The 18,922-nt window shown below is 34.4% G+C and overlaps 4 protein-coding genes across 4 annotated transcripts; 3 read left to right on the forward strand and 1 right to left on the reverse strand.

The window, feature by feature from the left end:
• The first annotated feature begins 2,092 nt into the window (after positions 1 to 2,092).
• On the forward strand, positions 2,093 to 5,874 carry LOC103483966 (phenylacetaldehyde oxime monooxygenase CYP71AN24-like). Its single transcript, XM_008440852.3, has 2 exons — positions 2,093 to 4,606; positions 5,087 to 5,874. The coding sequence occupies exons 1-2, from the start codon at positions 3,719 to 3,721 to the stop codon at positions 5,699 to 5,701; spliced, it is 1,503 nt and encodes a 500-aa protein (XP_008439074.1). The 5' UTR covers positions 2,093 to 3,718; the 3' UTR covers positions 5,702 to 5,874.
• Positions 5,875 to 6,756: 882 nt separating this feature from the next.
• On the forward strand, positions 6,757 to 12,092 carry LOC103483948 (quinolinate synthase, chloroplastic). Its single transcript, XM_008440828.3, has 7 exons — positions 6,757 to 7,937; positions 8,452 to 8,736; positions 9,130 to 9,348; positions 9,475 to 9,654; positions 9,899 to 10,411; positions 11,471 to 11,632; positions 11,711 to 12,092. Exons 1-7 carry the CDS (start codon positions 7,203 to 7,205, stop codon positions 11,762 to 11,764), a joined length of 2,148 nt encoding a protein of 715 aa, XP_008439050.1. The 5' UTR covers positions 6,757 to 7,202; the 3' UTR covers positions 11,765 to 12,092.
• A 1,288-nt stretch (positions 12,093 to 13,380) lies between these two features.
• Positions 13,381 to 16,513, forward strand: LOC103483938 (manganese-dependent ADP-ribose/CDP-alcohol diphosphatase). Its single transcript, XM_008440802.3, has 2 exons — positions 13,381 to 13,518; positions 15,393 to 16,513. The coding sequence occupies exons 1-2, from the start codon at positions 13,396 to 13,398 to the stop codon at positions 16,431 to 16,433; spliced, it is 1,164 nt and encodes a 387-aa protein (XP_008439024.1). The 5' UTR covers positions 13,381 to 13,395; the 3' UTR covers positions 16,434 to 16,513.
• A 597-nt stretch (positions 16,514 to 17,110) lies between these two features.
• On the reverse strand, positions 17,111 to 18,374 carry LOC103483931 (high-affinity nitrate transporter 3.1). Its single transcript, XM_008440789.3, has 2 exons — positions 18,006 to 18,374; positions 17,111 to 17,903 (listed from the first exon to the last, which is right to left on the reverse strand). Exons 1-2 carry the CDS (start codon positions 18,133 to 18,135, stop codon positions 17,392 to 17,394), a joined length of 642 nt encoding a protein of 213 aa, XP_008439011.1. The 5' UTR covers positions 18,136 to 18,374; the 3' UTR covers positions 17,111 to 17,391.
• Positions 18,375 to 18,922: the final 548 nt, after the last annotated feature.

Genomic DNA, 18,922 nt, shown 5'->3' on the forward strand with positions numbered 1-18,922 from the left:
AGGTTTATGGTAACCTATTTGGACTATGTGGAGTTCGAAAAAAAGAAAAGATATTGTTTTCCTCTCCAAACTTTTTTTTAATTAGGTGACTCATTAACTTTAACCTAATAAAGTTACTTACTATCAATGAAAAAAGAACTAATAACGAATTAAATCATTATATATTTTAATTGAATGTTTTTCTTTTAATTACACAACACGTAACTTAGGTATAATGATTGAAATTGTTCTTAATTTATTGAAATTAAATTGTTCTCGTTATTGATTCGCTTTCCATTTTTTATATGTTTCAAAAAATCGAAAGATGAAAGAAAAATGAAGATATATTTGATACACGTTAAAAACTATTTTTGTAATCGGTTTTAAAGAGTATATTAACATACGAAGGAAAGGACGAACAAGATTATTTGATGTTTTTATTATTTCTTAATTTTGTTTTCAAAAATAAACCTCGAGAGGTTTCATTATTAATTATATCTAAAATTATTTTATTCTTGAAAAATAAATTTTACCAAACTCATTAATCATTCCCTATGTCACAAAATTCACCGAAACATAGTTTTGATATTTTGAATTTAAATCTAAAGCTTTGAATTGATATCTAAATATCATGGAAATAAGAATTTTATTGGATCATTTTTAAATATAATAAAATAAACTAAAATATTTACGAACTATAAAAAATTTTTGGATTTTATCAATGATACATATTAATGTCTATTATTGATAAAATATTGAATTTTGTTATATTTTATCGAATTTGTTGTTTTTGACATTTTTTTAATTTTATTTTTATATTCTATGGGGCTTAAATATATTTCTAACTTAACCTACAAATTTTTATATTTTAAATAAAATTACAAACTTTTTATCTTCATGACTTTGAAAAAAGAAATTAATTTTAACTTTCATGGTTTATAATTTGCTATGATGGATAAGGTTTTACCCAATCATAAAAAACTAAAATTCTAACAATATTTTATCATAGGAACTAAATCTATAATTTAATCTAATATTTTAAACATTTGATTCTTCTCTGAACTTTATGAGTATTTTATATTGAATAAAAAATAATTTGAGTAAATTATTATTAGCATTTTAACAGATTTATTATAAGTATTCAACAATTCAAAAAACGTTTTGTTTGATAATTGTGTGCTTCAGATTATTATTATGGTTATTATTTTTGTTTGTTTTTAGATTATTATATGGTTGTGTATATATTAAGTAAATTTCTTAATTGAGCAGCCAGATCTTCTTTGTCACACACAAGATTTTTTCCACACAATATAAAGTATATATTAAGAAAAATAATTGGAAAAAAGTAAACATTTTTGGTCTCTCATACCTAGCAGCTTTATGTTGTACTGAAGAAGGTCTTTGAATTTACAAGAAAATTGACAACATGACCTAAACAGCTACCAACCGCAGAGTATTTGATTCCGAGTCTATAAAAATGTTTTTAGTTCTAGTTAGTTGATAAGTCAATTGTTGGAACATTAATCGAAGATGAAACACTACTCAAAATGAACCTATAAGTGAAGAAAACCATAGAAATAAAAATTAAGAAAATTTGTAGAAGAAAGATAGATTGATTATTTTTCTTTATGATTATATGGTATATTTGCATGAGTAAGAACTACATATTATATTGATAATAACGATCCAAATTCGTTTTTATTGCCCATTAAAAGTTAGGATAATTATGTCAAGTTGGTTTGATGTAATGAAAGCAGAGTTAAAACCTTGAGGCTTGGGATCTTGTAAAATTTGCTCAAGGATGTTCGGATCTAAATAAATCTTTGAGACCAAATGTGACTCAAATAGCTCTAAGACAATGGTTATTGATTTTTTCTCCTACTTTTAAGAAAGATTCATTGAGAATTATATGGGATTAGTTGCTCGATATGACTTTGAAGGTGATCGTAAAGCTTCTCGACAATAGTATCTTAAGTTTAATGATATCGTTGCATCTTTTGGATTTAAATAAAACGTGGATGATGGATTCGATCTCATTGTCAGCCCTTTCCAAGATCCAATCTCTAGCAGCCCTTTCCAAGAAATATGGGCCTCTCATGTTCTTAAAGCTAGGCCAAACCCCAACTCTAGTGATTTCATCACCAATAATGGCTAGAGAAGTAAGGAAAACCCATGACCTTAAATTCATCAATAGGCCTCAAACTACAGCTGGAATTTTCTTGCTCTATGGATGCCAAGACATGCCTTTTTCTCCATATGGAGAGTATTGTGGAGACGAGCCAAAAAGATGTGTGTTCTTGAGCTTTTAAGTGCCAAAAGAGTGGAGTCATTTCAATATGTTAGAGATGAGGAAGTTGGTTTGCTTATTGATAGGATTCGTCGCAGAAGTCGTCACGACCTCGACCTATATAATATCGAGATGTGTTTTGGGAGAGAAATTTGAGGATGAAAATGGGAGGAGTAGATTTGGAGATGTGTCAAGAAAGATTTTGGTGTTAATTGCAGCCTTTTTGTGTTGGGGATTTCTTCCCTGCTTTTGGATGGGTTGATGCAACAGGTATGGAATGGGCAATGACAGAGCTGATGAGAAACCCTACAGCCATGAAGAAAAGTTCAAGAAGAGATCAGAATTGTAGTTGAAATAAAGCATAGAAGATGTAGAAAAGATGGAGTATATGCATTATGTGATAAAAGAGACTCTGAGATTACATCCACCAGCTCCTTTATTAGTCCCTAGAGAACGAGTAGGAGATGTTGAGATTGAAGGCTACACAATTCCATCAAATAGTAGAGTTTTTGTGAATGTTTGGGCAATTCGAAGGGACCCCATGACTTGGGAAAACCCAAACGAGTTCATCCCAGAGAGATTCAGAGAGAATTTTGCATTGATTATAAAGGTCATGACTTTGAGTTCCTTCCATTTGGAAGTGGGAGAAGAAAGTGTGCTGCAATATCTTTTGCTATAACTTCTTTTGAGTTTACATTAGCAAATGTTCTGTATTGGTTTGATTGGAAACTTTCTGATGGTTGTGCGTTGAAGAAGAAAATGGACTCACTGTTTGCAAGAAATTCTCCTTGCATCTCAAACTGATACCATACTATTGTAAACACTATCGACTTCATTGTCTCTCATTCCAACTTAGAGCAAGAAAGGTGAATGAAATAAATTTGATTGACCAATGCTAATTTCTAAATTCTAACAAAGACTTTTCGTTTAATTTTTATTTGATCTATAGACTTCAAAATTATACATTTAAACTTGAAATTTTGAGTTTGATTTCAATTTAGTCGTTAGATTTTGAAATATTATAATTTCATTCTTGAAATTTAAGTTTAGTTTTGATGCTCAGACTTTTTAACTTCTAACTCTTGTGAAATATTCATTTCCTACTTTTTGTTTGCAGCAACATCTAATAGTTAATTTAAATGAATTATAGCATGTATGATCTTTGGAATCACACCCTCTTTCTATTATACCACTCTGCTTAGTTGAGATTCTCAATAGATTACACTACAAGGAACAGCTATACTATCACTCCACAAGGTCAAACCAACACTGATTATTTAAATCGAGGGGTGTGACACATTTTGTAATATTAAAATGGTCTGATCAAAATTTGATATATCAATAAACCCACAAGGCAGGATATGGGTAATTTTTTATTCGTTGGAACATGGGAACCATATAATATACGCTTAACCAATCCAGAAAAGATGGATCAATCAAGTTGACAATCGTATGGATCAGTTCAATCTCTTGAATCTCTCTCTATTTTTCATACTATTCCTTCTTTTTCTCAAGTTATTGTTTAAACCCAGAAGAGGGAACTTACCTCCATCACCACCAAAGCTACCAATAATTGGAAACCTTCATCAATTGGGCAGATATCCTCATCGATCTCTTCAAGATCTCTCTAAAAAGTATGGCTCTCTCATGTTTCTACAACTGGGATCCACTCCAACTCTTGTGGTTTCCTCAGCAGATATGGTCAGAGAGATATTCAAGAATCATGATATCACTTTCTCTAACAGACCCAAATCAACAGCAGCCAATTTGTTTTTCTATGGATACAAAGATGTTGGCTTTTCTCCATATGGAGAATACTGGAGAGGGTTAAAGAAGATTTGCACTCTTGAACTTCTAAGTCAGAGAAGAGTACAAGGATTTCAGTATGTGAGGGAAGAAGAAGTTGAAATCTTGGTGAGTAAGGTACATAAAGCCAGATCTGAAGGTGTATCCGTTAATCTTAGTGATTTGATTACCTCGACCTCTAATAACATAGTTTCAAGATGTATATTTGGAGAGAAGTTTGAGGATGAAAATGGAAAGAGTAGATTTGGTGAACTAACAAGAAAGATGGCTAAGTTAGTTGTGGCTTTCAGTGTGGGAGATTTTTTCCCTGCTTTTGGATGGGTTGACAATATCACTGGCTTGATTGGGAAATTGAAAGAAACTTCTGGTGCACTTGATGCTTTTCTTGAACAGTTTATTGCAGAGCACAAGACAAAGAAGAAAGATGATTTTCAAAGTGTCAGAGAAGATTTCGTGGACATTCTTCTCCAAGTTCAACAGAAGGATGATCTTGGTTTTGAATTTACTCAAGAAAGTCTAAAATCAGTGTTAGAGGTATTTCTCCTTCCTACACGACTTACATAAACATATCATCTAAGAAGAGCAGACACTTTTGGTTGATTAGCTTGTCAACATGTCCTGGACACCCTGACACTTTTAGTACAATAGATGTGTCATACAATAGTTGTATAAATTTAAAATAGGACCAACATTTAGAAGACATGTATCAAACACTTCTTACACATACTAACTAAGTCAACACATATACGACAAAAATAATAAACTTCATCAAACTAGTTTTTGAAGCATACAAATGAAATGAATAAACTCATTATCTATGAATTTCCTTCTTGTTTAAAAATTTATACTTTAATAAAGTGTCTTTATCATGTCTGAGTCCTAAACTTTTTTTAAACACATGACATGTCGTCAGACAAAATCATGTCATCATATCCTGTATCATATATCTATATTTGTACTTCTTAGCCTACCATCAAACAGATAGGGCTCAATCTAGCACTATGACTGTTTCAGGATATGTTTATAGCTGGAACAGATACAACTGCATCGGTATTGGAATGGACAATTGCAGAGCTAGCAAGAAATCCAACCATGATGAAGAAAGCACAAGAAGAAGTAAGAAAAGTAGTGGGGAAAAAGACAAAGATAGATGACAATGATATCCTTAAAATGGAATATCTAAAATGTATTATAAAAGAATCACTAAGGGTTCACCCACCAGCTCCTCTATTGTTACCTAGAGAAACATCTGAAATGGTAAAGCTTGGAGGTTACTGTATTCCATCAAAAACCAGAGTGTTCTTCAATGTTTGGGCGATTCAAAGAGATCCAAACATCTGGGAAAATCCAGAGCAGTTCATCCCAGACAGATTTATGAACAACCCAATTGATTTCAAAGGACAAGATTGTCATTGCCTACCATTTGGTGCTGGGAGAAGAATCTGCCCAGGGATGAATTTTGCTTTTGCTTCAATCGAATATGTGTTGGCTAATCTTTTACAGTGGTTTGATTGGAAGCTGGCTGATGATAATATGATGGCTAAAGACATGGATATGTCTGAAGATATGGGGATTGCTCTTGTCAAGAAACATCCCATTTTTCTTAAGCCAATAACATTTTCAAATTAATCTACTATTTGTTTGATGTGTTACGTTAATTGCTGTATTTTGGTTTTTGGCTGTGTTTTATTTTGTGGGTTTAGGCTAACGGCTGAAAATCATTGTAGAAGCTGTTCCTGATTTATAATTGATTACTATCTTCCTTTATCACATGAAAATAATAACAAATCGTTGTAGTACTACGATACACTATTATGAACTATTTTAAACTTGGATTCCTTTTAGGCTAACATTGAGAAAGCTTGCTTGTGTTTGATATGGGATTCATGTTGCTATTGAAGTCAACTGGTGGATAGATTAGGTTGCAATCTTGGGGTCTTGAGGTCATGTATGAAGCATCTTTAATTTGAACTTACGAGTCTGATCAACCCGAAGAAAATACTTTGAAGTCTTAAACTAGTATTCTCTAAATTAGAGGGTTTCAGTGGTCTGAGTTGATCTCGAATATTATCTTCTTTTGGTGACGATAACCAAGTCGTCTATCTGATCCAACACTCAAGATTTTGATTTTTCATTTGAGCGTCAAGTGATGGGCAATCCTATTACGAGAAAACGTAGAACAAAACTAAAGCCCCCAATGTTTAACGTACAGATAAAACCATAAATTGAAGCACATATAGCTAAAAAAGGAGACGAAGCAAAACTAAAAAAATGAAATCTTTTCACCACAACTTCAGCATCAAAACTCCATCCAGAATGAAGAAAATTCCTCATTAGCCACAAAACAGAGACCGAAAAGAAAAGTCACGGCTTCACCCACTTCAACACACAAAAATCCCTCTAAAAAGGCAGATTGAGCAGCCACCAAAGCGCCACACCCATCCCAAACAATCGCCCCTAAACCAACCCCCATCTTATGGCAAACAATAATTATTTAGTTCACAAACTTCACTCGTTTAAAATTGAAGATGGAAAATCCAATAAATACCAAAGCAATGAGTAACCACGTGGCAGAATTCTATTGAATGGTAGAGGAAGGCTAGTGGCAGTGGGCCATCCCCATCATGTTTCGTTGATGAAAAAGCAATTTGTTTCTGCTTTTTCATCTCTCACTTTCGTTTTCCATTTCCATGGCGCCTTTTGTCGCTTCACTTTTCTCTCTCTCTTTAACTGTGGAGCCATCATCCTATTGAACTGAAGATTTCACATTGCAATTTGTTCTCATTTCGTCGTCTCTTTACAATTTTCACTTCAGTACTTTCAAAATTTTCCATTTCCCTTTACTTAACAGCTTCAAATTTGAAGATTATTCATTAAAATTATAATTGGCTCTAACAAAATCAGTGGAGCAGCCATTGTCATCATCTGCGAATTGGGATTTCGACCTTCCATTTAATTAATGGCTCTGCCTCTCTCTCTCTCTCTCTCTCTCTCTCTCTGCTTTTCGTGTCGGACTTTTCTTGTGTTGGTCCCTCGAGGATTGCGCTTTAAGCCTCCAACCTATTAGTTGACCGCTTCCCCTTTATCCTTCTCTCCATTCTCTCTACCTTTCTGCATTTCTCTTCTTGCCATGGACTTCTCTGCGATTAAGACATGTAGAGCTACCCCTTCTTCTGTTGTATCTCTTTGCTGGAAACCTAATTCTAAGTGTACCCATGTTAAGTTTCTCACTCAAAAGGCTCCTTTTCCGTTCTTCGACACTCTTAGATGTGTTCAAACGCCTCAATCCAGTACCCCAAGTCTCAACTCTCGATTCTCATGCTCTGCCGCCACCCTCTCTCCCTCTTCTATTACCGAGCTCGTCTCTTTTAGGCTTCAGCGTTTGATTGATGAGTTCGAGTCCATATCCGAGCCGGTTGATAGAGTGAAGCGGTTGTTAAGGTATGCGAGTCTTCTTCCTCCTTTAGATGCCACTGCGAGACTTGACTCGAATCGAGTCATGGGGTGTACGGCGCAGGTGTGGTTGGAGGTGCGGATTGATCAAGAGGGCAAGATGAGGTTTGCTGCGGATAGTGATTCGGAGATCTCTAGAGGGTTTTGTTCGTGTTTAGTTTCGGTGCTTGATGGTGCGATGCCTGAGGATGTTTTGCGGTTAAAAACAGAAGATTTGTCTGCTTTGAATGTTGGATTAACGGGTGGAGAACGATCGAGAGTGAATACTTGGTACAATGTTTTGATTAGTATGCAAAAGAAAACGAAGGCTTTGATTGCTGAGCTTGAAGGGAAATCGCCATTTGAGCCATTTCCATCTTTGGTTGTGACTGCTGATGGAATTCATGCTAAAGGAAGCTATGCCGAAGCTCAGGTTACTGGACATTTAATATAAATTATGGATTATGGATTAATTAAACCTTAAATACTTGTATAGGTGATGGGCAAGGGAAAGGGAAAAAGACATTTAACTATGAATGATAAACTAAGTGGTTTAAGTTTAAGAGTTGGCAAAATCTTTAAACAATATTCTTGGTGTTCAAAAGAAAAAACTATTAGAGCTTATTGGACGTCGTTCACTGTGCATTCCTATTATGTGGAGACAGAAAAAATATATATATTTAGCACATTAGAGCACGTGCATATCTTTAGAACATGGATCAGACATGTTTCACTGTAGTGGGGTTTGTGTGTCATGACTTTTGGAGAAAGGATTTTGTTTGGTTTGATGATACTTTATTTATTATGGGTGGCAGGGTTGGATGTATTTGTTTATCTTTGTTTGTTTGATGATAGTATATCGGTTTTTCATTGTGATTAGTTTGAACTATACCTTGTTTCTTGAAATTGGTTTCTGGTAGCAATACATTTATTCAGTTTCTTTCCAGGCAAGATATTTGTTTCCAAATGATTCTACGGTGAAAGAGCTTGTCAAAGTGCTGAAGGAGAAAAAGATTGGCGTTGTTGCACATTTTTACATGGATCCTGAAGTACAAGGGGTGCTAACTGCTGCCCAGAAGGAATGGCCCCACATTTATATATCTGATTCATTGGTAATGGCAGATATGGCTGTCAAGATGGCTAAAGATGGATGTCAATTTGTAACAGTACTTGGTGTAGATTTCATGTCAGAAAATGTGCGTGCAATTCTTGATCAAGCTGGCTTTGGAGAGGTGCATCTTCTTCCTCCCAAATTTCTTCTTAACCTTTCATTGTTATCTCTAGATACTAGATGAACTGCTGACAGTTAAAGTAACTCAGGCTGTAATTCATTTGAAAGCCTGCTTCCTGTTCCTGATATTTGAATCTTCCCATGCCTGATGTTCCGCAAGATTCCTTTTTATGAAGTATTAAAGCTTTTGTAATAGTCTAGTATCGTCTCTAGTTCAAAAGTTTTTCCTAAAGAACTTGCTTTTTAACCTTCCTTTGTATGGTAAATGGATGAAACTTGTTCACTTTACATCACGGTGTATTTTTTGGCCTTCTATCGATTAATTTAGATGTTACTGCTCCAAGTATTTAGTGGTGGAACAATTAATGTATTGAAAATGATTCCATATATGCAGGTAGGTGTGTACAGAATGTCAGATGAACTAATCAGTTGTTCTTTGGCCGATGCTGCAGCTACTCCTTCCTATATGAATTATCTTGAAACGGCTTCAAAGGATTATCCCTCCTTGCATGTTATCTATATAAATACATCATTAGAAACTAAAGCCTATGCTCATGAGCTTGTTCCAACAATTACCTGTACTTCTTCAAATGTAATGCCAACAATTTTGCAGGTAGAAATATTTGACTCATTTTTTAAATTTTATTCATTTGGGTTCTTATTAGTCTTTTAGCAGCAAGTAAAACCAACTTCAGAATAAACTGGGAATCTCCACAACTCTTTCTTTGCTTTGTCACAGGCTTTTGCTCAAGTACCAGAATTAAATGTTTGGTATGGGCCGGATTCCTACATGGGTGCAAATATCGTAGAACTGTTGCAGCAGATGACCAAGATGACAGATGAAGAAATTGCAAAAATTCATCCAAAACATAATAGGGACTCAATTAGATCATTGCTCCCTCGTCTGCACTATTATCAGGTTTTATGGAACTTTTACATGCTCTCTCTTCACCCTTTCTCTTAACCGTAGGCTTTATTGAGCATGCATGTACAAATCTTAAGCCTCTCAGGTGTTTTGTTGGATCATGATATCTTCATTGATTTTGGCACTTTTTTCTAATATCTTTTGTCCGATATTGTGTTGATTTCCAGAACCTTCACTGGCCTATTTGATCTCTAGATTATTATTGTTATTTGACAAAATTGACGTGTTCTAATTTCAGGAAGGTACATGCATTGTACATCATCTTTTTGGGCATGAAGTCGTGGAGAAGATAAATGAAATGTACTGTGATGCATTTCTTACTGCTCACTTTGAAGTCCCCGGAGAAATGTTTGCTTTAGCGATGGAAGCAAAAAGAAGAGGAATGGGAATTGTAGGTTCCACCCAGAATATATTAGATTTCATAAAACAAAGGGTGCAAGAAGCTTTAGACAGAAATGTAAATGAACATTTACAATTCGTGTTGGGAACGGAATCTGGAATGATAACTTCAATTGTGGCAGCCGTTCGTAATCTATTAAATTCTGCAAAATCCACTTCTGGTGGAGCAAAGATCAATGTGGAGATTGTCTTTCCCGTGTCTTCAGATTCATTGACAAAAACGTCATCAAGTTCATCCCCAGGCCAAAAATCGGTTGTACTTGGTGAGATCAATTTACCTGTAGTTCCTGGAGTTTCCAGTGGGGAGGGATGTTCTCTTCACGGTGGCTGTGCATCATGTCCATACATGAAGGTTAGTATTTACAGTAGTTTTATGAACCATTGCAATCGTCGTCTCATTCATTTTATCTGGATAATGTGAGGGGGGCATATGTAGTATGTTTCAATTTTAAATAGGGAATCCTGACTCAAACCAATTTGTTTTCCCTCAAACTGATTGGAGGGAGAAAACTTAGCCTAATTGATGTCCTTGGTTTGCTAGTTAGTTTCTGAGATTTGTCAAAATTTTCTTTGGTCAGTTTGATCGCATCTTCTCATCCATGAGTGTGCTTATGCCGTGGGTTGATTTTCTAACATAGTTGATGTTGGTGCTGAAACGGTATTGGAGAGAATTGTTACTAGAAAGTTCTTATGAATGAGAATAGGCCTATGAGGAGTATTATCATCATCTGAGGGTTCTTATTGAGTTTGGCTCAGGGAAAGGCTTTTAGGCTTCTGAATTATCCTTATAACTTCGTTTCCCTTTGTCTTTCTATGTTCTGTTTTGCTGTTTTATTTTGAACTGGATCCAAAATTTAGACTATTGGAGGTTTGTAGTATGTGATGGAAGTAAAGGGTAACTTGGCATGATGAATTGACAAAAACAGAGTCATCAGACTCATTTCAGAAAAAAAGATCTGAAATGACCGATGAGATGAGGGAAAAAAAAAGATTTGTATGAATGTACATGGTTCCAACGCTAATGAATCAGAAAAGGACAGGTTGGGATGAAATGTACATCTAGAGCTAGGTGTTTGCAAATCAAGTGATGGAGGAACAAGGAATTGAATCGGGGGGGAGTTCTACCTTACTTGAGAGAGGCAAAAAAGAATTTTTTTCAAAAGGGAAGTCTTGATATGAAGATATATAAGTTTTTCTTATTAGTAGACTTGGCAGGAGGCAAATCATGGAGAAGTAGTGCTAATTGATCCTAATCAAACTTGTACACTATGAGTAACGTGTTTTTTTTCTTCCGGTTACTAGAAAGAAATCAAACCTACTGCAATGCTGAATTCTTTTCTCTCTTGCCATAATCATTCTGAAACGAAACCTTGTCCCAAATTCTCACATCATCTCGTTTGCAATTATCCAGATGAATTCTCTCAGCTCTCTCATGAAAGTTTGTCACGATCTACCCAATAACAAAAGTGCAATATCATCTTATGAAGCCAAGAGATTCAAACTACACACAGTAACTGGAAAATCAGTTGCAGATATCGGTTGCGAACCAATCTTGCACATGAGAGATTTCCAGGTTTGTTCTTCCTCCTATATTCACTTGCATGAGCTTACTTTCGTATCTGAATTCTTCCTTCACTGGATCTTTTTTCAGGCTGCAAAACAGCTGTCAGAGAAACTCGTTCATCAAATAATTAATCGGCATTAGCAAATGGGAATAGTTGTTTTAGCAAGTCAATTTATGCTTTACATGAAGAGCAAACCATGCCAATTTGATAATTCTTCTCATCCACAACCGTTGAGCCTGGAAAATATGCAGACTCCTCTTCCTTCCAAGGATGATTGTCTCTTATGAGCTAAGTTTTTCCCTTCATAGCAAAATAGCTGTAGTAGTATAGAATATATTTATGGCTTGAGTTTGTTTTCAAATATTTTTTACCATTATGATATTTGTGTTTAAAGTGGAATGAAATGAAATCCACTGTAAAGCAATAACAACCATTTATATATCACACCTCATTTAAAATGTTTAATCAGTACTAAATCCATTAGCTGAAGATGATGATGATGATATATATATATATATATATATATATATATATATATATATATATATATATATATATATATATATATATATATATATATATATATCATTTTTTATATAGATTTGTAACAACTCTGGACTGTCTTAGTATCATAATGCATTATTCATTAGTTTTCTTCTGTGGCTCTATTTACCTTATTGAAATGATACTTTTAATATTTATATCATTAGCACTATTTTATCATTTTTTACATTTTGTTCTCTCGTCTTCTCGTATAATCTTTTGACAAATTCAAAGTATCTCCTCGTATAATCTTTTGACAAATTCAAAGTGTCTCCTCGTATAATCTTCTAACAAAGAATACATCTCTAAAGGTGAGATATGGATAGAATTTTTAAAAGTTTATTCTAGATTTTTAATCTTCTTATTCATTCAAATTTGTGTAAATAGTTATATGGTATTAAATTCAAATATTCACCTAGTTGAATTGAAAGTAAAAATTTGGATTCTGATCTTTTTCCCAATCTTATGCTATTTTTCTTTTTGCAAAAATTGATTTTTTTGAGGTCTTTAAAAAATATATAACAAAGCGACCGAATAATTTCGAAAATAAAAAAAAAAAACTCCATCAAAAGCTTAGGCCTAAGATGGAAAAGATTAAAAATACTCTCGTCAACAACGTGTGTTTAAATTTGGCACGACGTTTTTTCAAGATGACAAATGAAAAAAAGTCAAAAGAAAGAAAAGAAAGTCAATGAAAAAGGACAAATATGAAATATTTAAATTTAAAGTGATCGATTTTACGGAATTTTTCATTTTGTTAGGTCATATATACTGCGTAATTTGTTAATTCGTTAATTTTCAAACGAAAATTTATATGACTGTAAAAAGAAAAGTAAGGCCAAAGATTTGGAAAATCATTTACAATTTTAATATACTTTCGAACAACAAATGTAAGATTTGAATAGATTATATATTACTAAAAAAAATTTGATAGTGTTATTTATGACAAATTTCCAAACCAAAGATCCAAAATTTTACCTATTTAATTTAATTTAATTAGCACGTAAAGTATATATAAATATATAATAAGGTGAATGGAGAGAAAGGCCACGTGGATAGAAATTAAAATAACTTGTTGGACCCACATGTTAATAAAGAAAAAAGTTCGTAGATTTCATTGGACCACGTAAGCAGTTGGTCAAAGGGCAATATAGTCTTTTACGTAACAACTACCCTCACACCTCACCTCACCTCACCAGCTAAATTTCGCCGTATTGGTAATTTATATATGATAATATATAACCCAACATTTTCTCCCATTCAGTTTCTTCAATTCCTCCCAATTTTCCCTCGACCATTCGTTGTTAATTTCCCTTTTTCTTTTCTCTTCTTCAATTCTCTCAGCAATCAGGTAATTTGAATTACGAATTTCCCTCCGTTTTTCTCCACTTTCTCTTCTTCTCCCTCCATTCATCCATCCATGACTTTGATTTTTCTCCTCTAGTTTGCATCTCACCTTCGTCGTTATTTACACACATTTTCCGCTTAAGTTGGTGTTGATTTTAAGCATAGTGCCTGACTTCCGTCGTTTTCTTCATCAATTGCTTTTAATTACTTTTTTCTGTTTTCCAGTTTCCTGTTGAATGGTTTATTGATCGATATATTGCTGCGCATTTGGAACTTTAGCCAGTTCAAACACCTTGGTTATGAACCTACTATCTGATTGATGTCTTTTTTTTTTAGGTTTTAGGGTTTTCACGATATGGGTTCTGCTTGTTTTGGTTGTTCTGTTTAGTAATTAGTAGAAAATCTTAGAATGCTTGTGTTATTTATGTATGATGTTACTGATTGATGGTTGGGTTGGGGTTTAATTTTGAACCAATGTACAACATTCTAGTGAATTGAATGTAGTTGTTTGAATAGCTAGATTGTTTTCATGAAGTGTTGAGGATTCCAGATTCCCAGGTTAATTAAAATATCTCGTATATATGAAATATTCTTTCCTTTGTCAATTGATTTTTAAGATGGAAACTCATGTAATCTAATATTATGTGAACCCTAAATGAGTATTTGGTCTAAAAAAATTGGAATCTAATTAAAAAATGATGGCCCGTCTTGAGAGAGAATGTTGAGGATTTCACCTTAATCAAGGGACCACATAATCTTTATATGATTGATATATGGGTGAACTCTTTCGTTGTCATTTAGTTTGATGATTGAACCCCATGTTATCTAATATGTAGATGTTGATCTATTTTATCAAGTTAAAAGAAATTCTTTTGTGCCTACTTTTCCTTGAAAATTAGTCCATGAAAAACCGCATCGAAGATTTGGTGGCTTTGTACATGGATTTGGCGAATCACTAGGAAGCTTCTTGTTCATAACACTTTCTTCTTCCATAAGTGTTACATCTGACAACTTCTATCAGAAAACCTTTGAATATCGCACCATAGTACTGACCAAGACTTCTTTTGATCTATATCTCTAACATTTTGTTTTCACGGTCTTATTTTTTTCTTTGTGAGAGAAGAGAGTTGACTGTTGACAAGTTGCTTGGGGAGATTTTCATATAGAAGAATATGTGTATTCCAGTTCTTATTGCCCTTTTTGTTGCCCGATAGTTTATTTATTGTTATGCCAAGTCTGGAGTCTTGAGAAACAAGCCCCCTTCGCTAATTTTTGAGCTTTTTTTCTTTTTTCTTTAAAAACAGATGAATTCCCATTGAGGAAAAGGAAAAGACATCTTTTTTTTTTCTATTATTGTTCTTTTATTCATAGCCCCACCTCAAATGAAAAACAAAATCCCAAAAAGAGGTAAAAGAAAGAAAGAAAAACCTAGATAATGTAGCAGGCTTAAGGCTTTATTGCTTCGGTATCAAAACAGACTGGCCTACTACAACAGCCATACTCTAAAAAAGGCACATGGTGCCTGTTGTTAGATTTGAGATACATAACCAGGTGGTAACAATTTTGTCCAGTGGAAGAGGACCATGGTAATAAATGGAAAGGTTTACCGTTTATCAATAATTTCATCCTATTCTACCTATTTTGGCCTTGTTAAGATTTACCTTATTAAATGTAGAGCTCCATTTGTTAGCGAGACATTTTTTTTTCTTCTTTTCTATCTTCCGAGAGGTTGACATAGGCATAGGAAACTCTCTCATTTTAGGTAGCTGGTTCTTGGATTGCATGGTGACCATTTCTCGAATGTGTGGAACCTGTTATTTGTTCTTCAAGAACTTATCTTATGGCATTTTATTCTTATAGTTCATATTTTTGTGATAGGATTCAACTGTTTTCTACAATATGGCATCTGCAAATGGGATAGGAAGTATTCAAGGAAAACAGCCTTTATTTTCTTTCGGTGTTATCTCCGATGTTCAATATGCCGATATTCCTGATGGTCGCTCTTTCCTCGGCACTCCTCGTTATTATCGACATAGTATTCTTGTGCTGAAAAGGGCAGTTCAAAGCTGGAATAACCACCAAAAACTTAAATTTGTCCTAAATTTCGGAGATATTGTTGATGGATTTTGCCCCAAGGACCAATCTATCAGCTCTATTAAGAAAGTAGTTGGTGAATTTGATAACTTTAATGGTCTGGTATATCATATGATTGGAAACCACTGCCTCTACAATCTTCCTCGCAAAGAATTACTTCCATTATTGAAGATTCCAAATCATGATGAAGGTCATGCTTATTACGACTTCTCACCTACTCCGAATTTCAGATTCGTCGTACTTGATGGCTACGACATAAGTGCTATTGGTTGGCCTCGGGACCATCCAAAATCAGTGGAGGCCCTTAAAATCTTATCTCAGAGAAACCCAAATGCAGATAAGAATAGCCCATCAGGACTGGTTGGCTTAGAAAGAAGATACCTTATGTTCAATGGAGGAGTTGGTAAAGAACAATTGAAATGGTTAGATGATATACTTAAGGAAGCAACACATTTGAAACAAAAAGTGATTGTTTGTTGTCATCTGCCCCTTCATCCTGGGGCAACATCTTTTGCAGCACTTTTATGGAACTACGATGAAGTAATGGACCTGATACACAAATACAATTGTGTCAAAGTTTGCTTGGCTGGACATGATCATAAAGGTGGATATGCAATTGATTCCCATGGAATACATCATCGGGTTCTTGAAGCCGCCCTCGAGTGCCCCCCTGGCACCGATGCATTTGGATATGTCGATGTGTACAATGATGGTTTATATCTTACTGCTACAGACCGGATGAGCAGCTCTAAAATGCTTTTCGATTCAAATCAAACTTGTGACCATGAGAATGGCTGCGTTACAGACCCTTTAACTTCTACATAGTAACTCATTTCTGATGTATATACTTCATGATCTTATAGTATATAACAATTCAAAAAAGGAAACTTTGAAATTTTAAGTTATATTCCCTTGAAGAGATGACTGAGGGTTTCGTAATTTTTTATGTCACTAGCAACTACCTGCTTTACAAGGGTTAATAGTTATGATCATATCCTAATTGTTGGATCTTGCATTTAAATTTGAATTTATTTTCAAACCAGGTGTTCATTTAGGATGAAGTGATTTAGTACATCATTAAATATTTATATATGCTGCTATGAAAAAGTTAGTGTGAAAATGTCTCCTTGGAAACCTATATTTATACTATACCATCATATAATAAAAGAGGTCAAAAACTTATGGTAGAAAAATGAAGACAGACCAAAAGGAAACCTAACACCAATAAACAACTTGTCTTCGCCAGCTTTTAAGGTTGGACTTTTTTTTCCCTTCCTTTTTGGTAGCAGTAAGTAAAAAGAATAATTGAATTTCGACCTTTCAAATAGTATTTAAGTTAGAAGTCTTTTTCAGTATGGACACTTTCACACTTTATGATTAATAAAATATAGTGTGCTTGAAATAAACAGAATGCTAGATTTCATATGATTGTAGAGAACTGAGTCATTAATCATACTTAATCTTTTAAGTTAATAGTTGCAACCTTTTGGCCATGAATTTATGCCAATAAATATTAAAATATTGTCATTAAAATTTCCACAACAACATTAAAACACATTAGTACACTTTTATTCTCCACCATATATCATATCATACCAAACCCTTCTTTTTCTCAACACATCCGATTCTTTTTTCCCCTAGAAAATCACAGTAAATGCAAAAAGACTTCAAAAAGTTAATAACAATAATGAAACTCATAAAGTCTATTCTTGATCAAGCAGATCACCATTGTCACAAGCTGAGAAGGAAACTCAAAACAGAGCAAGTTCCCACCTTTCTTAACTTAATGCCCTGACGCCTCCGCCGCCGCCGCCGCCTTCTTGGCCTTCCTCTTGTCGATGAAGAAGAATCCGAACAACGATACCACAGAGAAAGCACTGAAGCAAACGGAGGCAATATCTAATGAAACATGACGACCAGTAATCGATTCAATTTGAAACAAGTTCGTTCCTTTCTTATCATCTGTGGTTTGGCCGTACGCCACTTCTTGGCCGGCAGAATTAAAAACGTAGGCTCTAACGAAGAAAGTCCCCGTCGGAACGTCACGCTCCACCGTCCACTCAAAGCTTTGAGCCGTCTTGTTCGCTGGATTGTACGGCTTTTCCACGATGTCGAATTGACAAGTCTTATCCTTTTTAAGATCGTCCTCTGTTTTCCTCCACGCTCTGTCCACTTGGCTCACCGGCGCGTAGCAGAGCTTCGCCTTGATGTTCTTGTAACTCGAATCCGACCCAGCTTTGACGGTCCCATTTAAAACCCATGTCACCCTGATTTTATCAACACCCGCTTTAAGAACTGCAGAAAAAAAAAACACAGCCCAGTTGTTTAAATTGGTAAAGATTGAATATTTGATTTCAGATCTCCATGAAAGAATCAGGGTTTTGTGTTTTAGCTTACCTTGTCCAGGTTTCGGTGAAGCAGTGACCTCCAAAGTTCTTGGAAGAGAAGAGAGATGGATATTTCCAAGAGAAAATCCCAAGAAACAAGACAGGAACAGAGCAGCCAAGAGAAACCCATTTGAAGCCATATTGATTTGATTAAACCCTTTTAAAGTTTGTAGACAAAAAGTGAAGTGAATCTCAGACGTGACGATGATGGTGGTGTTATTGATAAAAGAAGCTAAGGGATTGGGTTTGGTTTATATAGAATTGGTGATGAATAGAACAAGTCAAAGAAGCCCAAGTGGGAATTTGAGGAAGCATTTGATTAAAGGGAAGAATATACTTAAAATAATTAGAATCAAGGGGGAAGCTTTGGCTCTAAAGTGCACTGAAGAGACAGAAGGGGGAATTGATTTGGAGTTTAAAATAGTATTGAAAGGGGGAATTAGGGAGTTGACTTTGGATTTACACCTGTATAATTGTACACATGTTATTGTTTGTGGAGGAAAAGATTGGACAGAATTAGAAGATTGATTGATCATTGTGGAATATTCAGAATTTAAGGTTTTGTCCACTTGTGGAGTTGAAAAGGCCAAAGAGAGACTGCAAAATTTAGAGAGGGTGGGACTCATTTGAGCTTTATGGACATGGAAAAGGCACATGCAAAGATTGAAACTTTTTAGGGCTACATGAAGTATTTGCTAAATTATAAACACTTTACTTTGGGTTAAAAATATTCCAACTTTTCTAAAGTTTAAAAAGTACCACTAAATTTTTAAAAGTAATTAAAAAAATAATCAATATAATTGGTTTTAAATAATTCATTAGCATTTTGTTATGGTGATAGAATTTGTTCTAAGTCATTTTTTCAACAATCAAAACTTCAAGTTAAGAGCATCAAATCATACAAAACTTTCCAAACAAAATACCAAA

This window comes from Cucumis melo, chromosome 12 (genome assembly GCF_025177605.1).
Source record: "Cucumis melo cultivar AY chromosome 12, USDA_Cmelo_AY_1.0, whole genome shotgun sequence".
NCBI lineage: Eukaryota > Viridiplantae > Streptophyta > Magnoliopsida > Cucurbitales > Cucurbitaceae > Cucumis > Cucumis melo.